The sequence below is a fragment of the Sparus aurata genome, chromosome 20, assembly GCF_900880675.1.
Source record: "Sparus aurata chromosome 20, fSpaAur1.1, whole genome shotgun sequence".
NCBI classification, from domain to species: Eukaryota; Metazoa; Chordata; class Actinopteri; order Spariformes; family Sparidae; genus Sparus; species Sparus aurata.
The window spans coordinates 1,969,851-1,980,634 of record NC_044206.1 but is presented as its reverse complement, the minus strand read 5'-3'; the positions used below and the strand labels follow the sequence as shown (position 1 = coordinate 1,980,634).

Genomic DNA, 10,784 nt, shown 5'->3' with positions numbered 1-10,784 from the left:
AAGCCACCTTGTAGGCTCAACTGTTGAATGAGAAAACTGCAACTTTGGCTAACGTACAGATGTAATAAACAGTGGGCTAAACAGTGTCTAGTGAGCAGGACAGATGAATATTATGGGCGGTTCCCAGAGCCCAGAGATTCTGGTACAGTGATATCAGTTCCTCATCAGTCCGGTCCAATCAGTCATTTGTGAATGGCAGAGCAGCACTTTGTCTCTTTGTAACCCTAACCTTTCACACTGAGCCTGGTCCTACACCAGGCTATTGAAGGAGATGGATACAGCTATGTGGTGTTTGTGACAACCCACAAACATAAGTAGCAACTTCAAGTCACAGCAACAATCAAACAGCACAGAGGTCACTGTTGCTCACAATTACAGATCTGACCTGATATTATGGTTTGAAGTTAAAGAGCAGCTCCACACTACACAAAGCACTGCTCCCCTGACCTCTTCTGTCAACACCCACCATCACAGCTGGGGTGGTTTGGTGTGGTCTGAGTACTTGTGACCACACCAAACTGTGATGTAGCATTTCTTGCATGGTGAAATGTTGAACTGCGCAGCGTGTGGCAAAGACAGTAACCACTAGATGGCAGTGCAGGCAGAAACTCTGGTCTGAGTGAAGTGTGATTTTTAATTGGTCAATCTTAACTCTTTGTCTAAATGCGTGCAACAAGTGCTCAACTGAGAGAACTATAGATAACTACATCCCAACAACTTTTATTTTGACTACAGTTGAAAAGTTCTTCTGACACCGAATGAAGGCTGGTCTCTAAATAAAACATACATCTGGGGATATATATTTTGAGAGAAACAGTTCATGTAAAAACATTGTTGGTAAGAGAGGGGAGACCTTCAGTCTGTGAACATACTGAATAAATGATGAGTGCTTGAAGAAGTTTATATTGCTTTATTATAAGCCTGTTATGGAACATCACAGTTTCATAGATTACCATGACAAAGTCAATTTAAGTCATCATTCATTCAATAAATTACTGTACCAGCAAAAAGATTCTGCATTTTCTCTCAGATCACAGGTAGACAATTCTACTGTCTGTAAAGTGACAGTGTCACAATGAACAGTCCACCGTGTTTACTTGGTGCTGTTCTGATGACCAGAAGATACCAGGGTATCCAAACAGGAAGAGAAATAAAACACTGATTGTGTATTTTTGAAGCCCCTGTTCTCTAAATGTTGGTTTCCTTTCATAACTCTAGATTTATCACTTCATCGCTTGTGTGGAGACTTCTTGCCAACAACCAGTGAAACTGTACCTTGAGGCTGTGACCGTTCAGTCAGACAACTTCCTCCAGAGCTGATATACAGTTCAAGGGAGCACTCACAGAAATGTCTACCCCCAGACTGTCACTTTCAAAATACACACTACAATTTTGTTACACTGTATAGAATTATTCTCCAAAGTCTTCTTGCAGCTCAGAATTTAAGTTTTAAATCAACAAAATTGTCTTTGAACAAACACACTTTACAGCTACTGCACATCTCACAAACAGCTGACTGGGAGCAAATGTTCAGATTTGGGGCATTATCAAGAAAATGAGGTGCCTCTTCTCTCAATCAAGCACTGATCATATCAGTCAGCTGTCACTCTACACTTAAATAGACTTATTTCCTTTGCTTTATAGTTTAAAGTGTGTGTCTGAGGGGTTTGAGGGTTGGGGGTACCTGAGTGTTGCCAGTGGTCCCGCCAGGTCTCCCTCCCGCCATCTTTAGTGCATCAACAACAAGAACAATAAAAAAAGAGAAGAATAACAACATGAAATTAATATAAAGAAAATGTGGGACAAGGAAAGATCTAGTTAATGACTGCAGGACTAGAAATGGATGATTGTTCAACAGACTGGTTCACTAATGAGCTCCGTCAATATGTGCCTCCAAGCAACACCATCATTACTGTAACGCAGAGAGCTGACTGGTAACCAGTCACAGTACCAGTGTGCTGTATATCTGAATGTTGAGTTTTAATGTAAAGTTTAACAAAAAACAAAATCTATGTCCATTCATAAACAGTGAGACAGCAGACATGGGTCAAAATGTTAAGGGAAAGAATTTGTGGTTCACCCAAATTACCTCCCTAAAGATGTGTGATGCCTTTTCCTGGTTCAACCTTTACATATTAAAATATTTGATAAACACTAAACACAGACAGAGATAAACAGAGGCAATGGTGGTGATGCTTAAGTCAAATGAAAACACGCTCAAAACGAGCAGTAAGCTAATGGCCACCTACGGGCTACACTCCCGTACAGCAAATGCAGACCAATCAAAAATTTAAGAAAATAGTCTGCAGATGTAGCAATAATACAAATAATCAGAGGTTGTAGTAGTCTAAGTGTGTAACACAACATGTGAAACATATAGTGTTAATATGTTCATAATGTAAGCCATCAGCCAGGCAATGATCTCTGTGCACTTAGATGGACAAAAGATTTTAGGGAAAGTTATCATATGCCTTCATTTACATTTTTGTCATCGATACGTTCAATGATGGATCTATCTCTTTGACTGAATAGACACTAATTGTTTTCCGCTCTCATTATTTTCACATTTTTTCTCTCTGTGTAAATGAAGGCTGGTTATTTTATCTCTTCAACAAATGTACAGTATGATGGTAATTTAGGTAAAGAATGACATCACCAGCATAAATTGTTGATGGCATATGGAATCCTGTTTGATCTCAGGCTTAATTTGTACTTTTCAAACTTTAACTTCTTTCTACTCAGAAGCATATTTCATCTTGTAAGCTCCTGCTGTTGACTGTGCACCAAACGACATGCCATCATATTGTATTTAATGCTACCATTCTCTTTATTTCATTTTCATTGTAACTTTCTTCATTTTTGAATTTTACTTTTATGCATATTTGAATATATGACAGTTAAATGTGTCAGTATGTTTTTAAATGTGTTCATCCTGTTCAGCACCACAGCCAGCTGCCACGAAGCTCAGTTGTGCACATGTGCTTTGTCTATGTACTCACGTGGGCAGTATTGTTGTTCTGGCTGGATCGAGACCTTCGTCTTGAGGTGATGCCGATGTTTTCTCCTTTCAGCAGGGAGTGGACTACATCGTCCAGAAAGGTCATCTGGATCATAGATGGATCCACGTTCTGAGGTTCTAGCACCTGAACACACACCAAAATCACTTTCTGTCCACATGTGAACTGAAGATATTTGAGCTAATGACCTCCCGGTTTTACAATTGCCATGTTTCACTTTCACATCGATAACTAAGTCAACAAAAGCTACTGACAACAAGTTTGTTGACAACCTCAAAGGGCTGTGAATGTAGACGGAATGTTTACTTCCTTTGTGTCAGCTTGATATCAGTAGTAATGAGTACAGGACAGGAGTCGATTGTTGAGCTAAATCTTCTCCCCTCACATTTGCTAAAAGAATATTTTCTGTGCCAACTAGTCTCTAACAAATTCTTCTTAATCTCTCTGTGTATCCAGTTTGTCATGAATTATACCACTTAATGTTAATCACACATATAATCTGTACACATACACATCAAAGAATATTGCATGTATGTTCTGTAAGTGTACCTGGTCATTCATAACGACCATGTTTCGACTGAAGAGGTCGTGGTGTGTAATGATGCCAGTGAACCACTGGGTGGCCGAGTCTTGTCTGTACACACGCACACGGTAGCCATTCAATGAATAGGGACCTGGAAGCAAAGGGAAACGGTATGTGTGACTGTCCCGCTGCTGGAAGGATAAAACTTAACGGCAGCTTCCTCATATTGTAAGACACTCTAGGAACAGTAGTGACAGAGCAGAGTGAGTGCACACTGTCACCACAGCATGAAGACCAAGACATTTATCAAAGAATCTGTTACATTGTTAGAATTAATACACTATAAAAAATAATCAATGAAAAGGGCTAAGAAAAAGCTTACCTTGCATAAAAATTTCCTGCACCTTCTGGTCTTTGAGCCAGCCCTTCACCTCCTCATAGAGCTGATGGTTATCTCTTAACACTGGGTTCTGACTGTCTGCCTCATCCTGAAACGGACACACAGACAATTCAGTATCAAACATCCAGAAACCTTCACAAAAAGTCTTCACTTAGACAGAAACATCTGAAAATGCTGTCTGCATCTCTGCCGTCACACCATTCTCCTCTTTCAAGTTGTAAATTATAGCAGTGTGGTTAGTGGTGGCAGAGACACAGCCCATCTCCTCTGCTGAATCTCAGCTGCTTAAATCTCTGCAATGTTTCCCTTCAGCTCTGCAGAAACACACAATGTGCTTTCCTCTTTTGTTTCTGTCGTACGATACTCTGCAGGCATATATGTATATGTTTGATTTGATTGAAACATGTATTTAAGAAACTGCAATGCTCCGTCTTACAGGACTGTACTCTTCACACACAGCTGTACAGAGGCTCCACTGGAGCAGCTGGAGTGTTCCTCAGTGGTAGTAATGACACGTTTACCAGTGTTTGTGGCATCATTGGGATGTGTGAACTCAAAGTATTTGCTATGATACTGCAGTAATTTTGGGCGTTTTTTGCTGTAAATACACAGAAGAGTAGTACAGCCTCATGAATAAGCACAGCATAGCTGGAATTCACTATGGAACCCAAAAAAGTGGTAGCAGAGTGAGGAAGAGAAACTAAATCACTACACTCACTCTCACTCAGCTTTTCTGTCCTGTGAGTGACTGTATTTGTGTATGTGCACATGAGGTGAGGCATTGCATGTGAATCATGCACAAACAGAAAATATAATTTTTTTTCTTGCTCTTAGGTCCTATCAGAGTAAAACCCTGAGCCAAACACCACCACTGTCTAGTATGACTTCCTTTTTCAACTACAATGCATACCGTAGTGAGAGCTTTTCTCTCAGTAGATGAGGTCAGAAGTCTGTCTGCCTTCTAATGATAGGCTGATACAGAGTAGTGGTTGCTGACAAAAATACACTTCCCACTTCCCGTTACCCCGAGGAAGTCAGTGGTTAGCTCGACTACTTAGGAAAGATCTGTACAAAAATCCTGATTTTCCTGGTAAACTTTTCATGGCTGTTTGGCTTACTGAAAAAAATATCATCACAACAAACAAAATTAGGGCCCTATGATTTCCACAATCACAAAATCGAGGACGGAATCGCGGAACTGGACGATTTTTTTTTTTTAGATTTTTTTGGCCTTTTACCGGCTTTATTGATAGTACAGCTGAAGGTATGACAGGAAACAGGATAAGAGAGAGGGGGAGAGACACGCGGCAAAGGGCGCCCAGGCCGGGACTTGAACCCAGGGCCACCACAGCGAGGACAAAGCCACTGCACATGGGACACCCACTCTACCAACTGAGCTAAACGGCGCCCCATGGAATCTTTTTTTTAACGCAGAATATCGCGGAATTTGACATAATTTCACTGAAATGCTGTTTTCGTGTGGAAGAGGAACCTATGTCTGAGGAAAACTGAACGGAGGGAATCAATCTGGGTGGCACAACAAGCCCCCTCCACAGACTGAGCCCCTCTCCCTTCAACACAATAGCCGTTTTTAAACAGCCTCTCCGCATTATCTCCGGAGTGGTGGTTCGGCAATTCTCCACCGATGGCGATTCACACAGAGCGAAGCATCTCCGCCTTCACGTGTGTAATTCACACAGAAAGCCGGCGCTGCGGCTCCTAAAGAGGCGTGACGGTACACGTCATGTTGATGACGTCGGTGTTTCCCAGGTGTTCCCCCTGTTAATCTAAACCCGTGGACAGTTTATAATCATATGGATGCTGTTATAATGTGTAGTGATTGAGATCCTGACCCACCAAACATCCTGGAAAGTGACGGAGTTTAGTTTTTCGCGCTAAATTACATAATTATACATAATCACCATCAGTAAACAGGACGCTGTCAGACTCTGTCAGTCGCGGGGACGGAGGCTGTTTTCTGGGGGAAAGTTCCCTGAAGTCTCGGTCCGGAGAGCTGACGGTCGTGGTGATTTATTTTCATCACAAACACTTGGTGAGTTAAAGTTTTTTGCTGGTGACAGACGCTGTTTTCAGGCAGGAATGTGAGGAAGAGTCGGTAGGACAGACAGGAGGACAGACGCTTCTCCACATACAGCTGTGGTATTTGTTTTCCTCATATAAGTTGCCAAAGACAGTTACAGTAACTACGTTACTTTTGTTCGGTCCTGTAACGTTGCTTTGTGGGACATTTCTCTGTATTTAGTTGAGTGAAGGACCTGTGTAGTTATCAGACTGCACGACAGACACGCCCTCGCTCCGAGTCTCTGGATTATCCGTTCACACTGGGACGGCTCACCAATAATGCGGCCCTGATACTACCTCCAGAGGCGGATCAGCGCCGGAGCCAAATTTCCCCCCTCTCCGCATCTGAAACTTTCACACAAGGGAGGGTGCTGAGAATTGGCGCAGGATCCCCGTATGCAAACGGCAGTGTGAAAGGGGCTAATGTAAGCATGGCAAAGCGGCTGCCTACGGCTCTGTCTTCGTCGGCAAAAAAACTGGGAAACTGGACGTTAAACCCTCAGTACAGAGCTCAGCTCTGTACTGAGGGTTTAACGTCGAGTTCCCGAACGACTTGTATGTGTCAGGTGAACTGTTGTTTTGCAAATTCTGCCAACACTCAGTTGACTGGAAGCGTAAAAATATGTGCAATGACCACGTACTGTCCAAAAGCCATGTGAGAAACAAGGAAAGAGAACTGATGCAAGAGACTGTTCAGTCATTGATAACAAATGCCCTGGAGATGTTTTTTTTTTTTAATGTCGCGAGTGCGACTTACTATCTCGCACGCGCCAGTTACTGTCTGGCACACGCGACTTACTATCATGCACGTGCGACTTACTGTATCGTACGCACGCGAGATAGTAAGTAAGATGCAGTGGCACTCAAATATACGGAGCCCTGGAGGTGACATGGATAGTTTTTTTTTACCTTGCACGTGCCAGTTACTCTCTCGCGATTGGACTCACTCTATTTCGCATGTGCGAGATAGTAAGTCGCACTCGCGAGATAGTGAGTTGCGCGTGCGAGATAATAACTCACATTCTCAAATAGTAAGTAAGATGCAGTGGCACTCAGGCTCAAATGATTGAATGAAGTGAACGTTGTGGTGTTAACTCAACAATGACAGGAGGCTGGAATCATAAACAAGTGCCGTTTACTTCAACAACTTATACCGTAACATTGTTCTCAGTAGCAGCGTCGTATCGTACATAGTCGCCATCTTGTTGCACTCTGACCTCTCTACGTGCAGCGTGTTAAGCATTACTTGTCTTATACAACAGCGGCCCTTTGTGGTATATAGAGCAATAGTATATCTGTTGTATACAGAACACAACAAACGTGTTTAGTGTTACTGTGAAAGCTGAGAGAATGTGGTCTATGTGAGAATGTCGTGGAAAATTGAAGGTATTTTAGTAAATTTAGGTTTTCTGTCAACATTTTCACATGAATATGATATGCACCTGCATCCACTGTTAATCGTTTGTCCTGATTGCCAGTTGTCACTGCTGCAACATTTATTTCATAAATTAATTAGAACCAAACTACTATTACCTTGACAACTCCTCCATCATGGCTAGCATAATAGCTATTAAAACAGCTCTTAAAATAGCTATTAAAACACCTGGACACTCATCGTGGATCATCAAAATACCTGTTACATGTACCTCTTACCATTACACAATAACAATAAGACACTTTATTAACTTTAATTAATTAATTAATCAATTACAATTCTGAGATGGTCTCGATCCATGACAATAAGCCTGCATTTAACTGACTGAATTGTTTAATTACATCAAAATGCGCATGAATTAATATCTCGCACGTGTGAGATACAGTAAGACACGTGCGCGAGATAGTAACTGGCGCATGCAAGATAGTAAGTCGCACTCATGAGATTAAAAAAAAAACCCATCCATGTCACCTCCAGGGCTCTATATATATCTAACAATGTAATAGGATAACTGAATATAGGTAATTTAAAAAAAAATAAAAAGATTAATAGCCGATGCATCAGAGTCAGAAAACAACTGATCCCACTGGGGAATCTGGCTGACATGCACATTCAATAAGTTTAAAAAGGATTACTTTCTGGACATGTAAATCAAGATATCAAATTGTAATAGAAGTTGAAATATTGTATTGTATATTTCCTTGCCCAATTTTTTTCTTTTCTTTTTTAACTGATCTATTTTTCTATGTTCAAAATAAAATAATCAAATTAAAAGCATGTCAGTACAGCCCCACAATATATTTTATTATTATTGTTATCATTATTATTAATTACATCAATAAATGAAAGGGACATTTAAAACTACATGTGCAAGCTAATGTTTTTTTTTTTTATTATTTTATCAGTAATAATCTATAATTTCTATTTAATTTGTGTACATATTAGTCATTTACATTAAAAACACACTGTTTTTTGTAGTGAAATAAGAGTCAAAGGTAAAAAAAAATTGAATTCCCAAAAATTAAAATAGAAAAAATGAATTCCCCAAAATTAAAACGGAAAAAATGGAATTTGGGAATAAATAAAATGCAATTTGGGAAAAAATAAAACAGAATTTATAGGGCCCCACAAAATATCCATTGAGTTCTAAAGACATTACTTAAACATAGAATAAGAATTCAGAATTGAACGCTGACATCTTTTCTCCCCTTAACAGTTCATGTTGGACCGACATGAACCATACTGAAAGATTCCTTATATCAGAGCAACCCAAACGTCTACTCACGATGCAGAGCTGCAGGAGTCAAATGGAGAGCAGGAGGCTTGGAGCAGATGACATGAGGTCACAGCTTTCATTTCACCTTGTTTCCCTTCCCTTTCCTTCTCCCTCTCTGTGTCTCGATCTGCTGCAGTGCTCTACTTTCATAGCGTTGTTCAGCTCTAAATTAAACCAGCACACACACTAAAAATAGCACACTGGGACGCAGCTCTTCAGAGGTCAGCATAACCATCTCTCATACATTCTTACAATTTGTTGTGCTGATGCAATCTTTTACCATTGTAGTGCCACAGACTCCCATCTTAAACTCATTTAATTCATCCAGTTTATTCTACACACAAAAGCAGTTAAAGAGAGGATGTGTAGACAGCTGTTTGATGTGATTTCTGTCAAGGACATCACCAAAACTCTAAAATGGTACCATTAATCCTGGTTTGACCTTTGATACATAAATATGAAGCAGAAACTGTCAGTACACGATAGAAAGTAGAGCTTGACCCATTCATTGATTGGGGCGGTTGATCGGCACCTTATGGACATTTCGCAAACAAATGATCTGGCGGAACTAGGCTCTGATAGTGGATGATGGCTCAGCAAGTTACAGCAAGGCCAGGATCCTACAAAAGTTGTAGGATCCAGGATCCTACAACTTTTTTAACACAAGCTCTATCTGCTACATCATAATGTCAGGCTTCTCAGCTGGAATAACAAAAATCCCTTTAACCTATTAATTAGTTTAGTTCCATTTAATAGGATGTTGGCTCTAAATTGTCTCAAATATATTGTCATAAACATTGGTCTATTGGTAATAGACTCATTATCTTATAGCAGGGTAATTAGAGGCTCTTATAGTGTTTGTATAACACCAAATGCATTAAGGGGATATTCCGGTGCAAGTTTAATCCATGGTCTAAATCACCGTGAAACTGTGTTAGACTCCCTCTCGAGAGATCAAGTTAGCAGACCGCTCATTTACGGAGTTTTATCAACCTCAGAAACGACCGCACAACAACGATACACTGCAGTAAATGGATCCAAATATAAACCGCCACCAAAAAGCCACACATAATGCTCAGAACAGCACCAAACTTCAGCAACAGTACAAATAGGGTCTCAGCACATAGTCCGGGGCCTCTAACCTCCGCGAGCTTAGCTGGATTTCTATTGGTGCTGTTCTGAGCATTATTTGTGGCTTTTTGGTGGCGGTTTATATTCGGTTCCATTTACTGCAGTGTATTGTTGTCGTGCGGTCGTTTCTGAGGATGCTAAAACTCTGTAAATTAGCGGTCTGCTAACTTGATCTCTCGAGAGGGAGTCTAACACAGTTTTACCGGGTGTTAGACCATGGATTAAACTTACACCGGAATATCCCTTTAAGGAGTTATCAGTTTACAACAGTCAACCAGCATGTAAAAGACACAAAACCAGCTTTGTTTGCAATATGTGCATTAACTCTTTTCCACATAAATTATTTTATCATGAAGTGGAAGAGCATGAAATCCTCCATCTGAAGGAACAGTGCCAAACACTGCAGCTGACAGTGAACCTTTGCACAGCCTCATATAGCCCTCACTTTCCTGCAGTAATTAGCTTTACACTGAAAGAAAAAAAATAGCCTAGTCTATTTCTATTTCTATTTCTACTATCACCAAGCTATGTATTCTGGCCTGTTTTAGATACGATAGGCACAGATACCACAATGCGGATTCTGTCCTGGTCGTGGAACAACGGACCAGCTCTTTACTCTGGCAGGGGTCTTGGAGGGGGCCTGGGAGTACATTGTATTCCCAGTCCACATGTGTTTTGTGGATCTGGAGAAGGTGTACGACCGGGTCCCCCGGGACGTTCTGTGGGAGGTGCTGCGGGAGTATGGGGTGAGGGGGTCCCCTCTCAGGGCCATCCAATCCCTATATTCTCAAAGCGAGAGCTGCGTGCGTGTACTCGGAAGCAAGTCGGACTTGTTCCAAGTGGGTGTTGGCCTCCGCCAGGGCTGTGCCTTGTCCCCAATCCTGTTTGTGATATACATGGACAGGATTTTGTGGTGCAGT

The 10,784-nt window shown here is 41.1% G+C and overlaps 1 protein-coding gene across 4 annotated transcripts in view; it reads right to left on the bottom strand.

Annotated features, from left to right (window-relative positions):
- jmjd1cb (jumonji domain containing 1Cb) overlaps positions 1-10,784 on the bottom strand; it is a 224,342-nt gene that overhangs the window by 47,165 nt on the left and 166,393 nt on the right. For all 4 annotated transcript variants that reach the window (XM_030400883.1, XM_030400880.1, XM_030400881.1 and 1 more), the window contains 4 exons: positions 3,923-4,028; positions 3,567-3,691; positions 3,000-3,143; positions 1,685-1,726 (listed from right to left, as the gene is read on the bottom strand). In XM_030400883.1, the coding sequence (XP_030256743.1) occupies positions 1,685-1,726; positions 3,000-3,143; positions 3,567-3,691; positions 3,923-3,929 (318 nt within the window). In that variant the 5' untranslated portion in view covers positions 3,930-4,028. The remainder of the gene's footprint in view (positions 1-1,684; positions 1,727-2,999; positions 3,144-3,566; positions 3,692-3,922; positions 4,029-10,784) is intronic.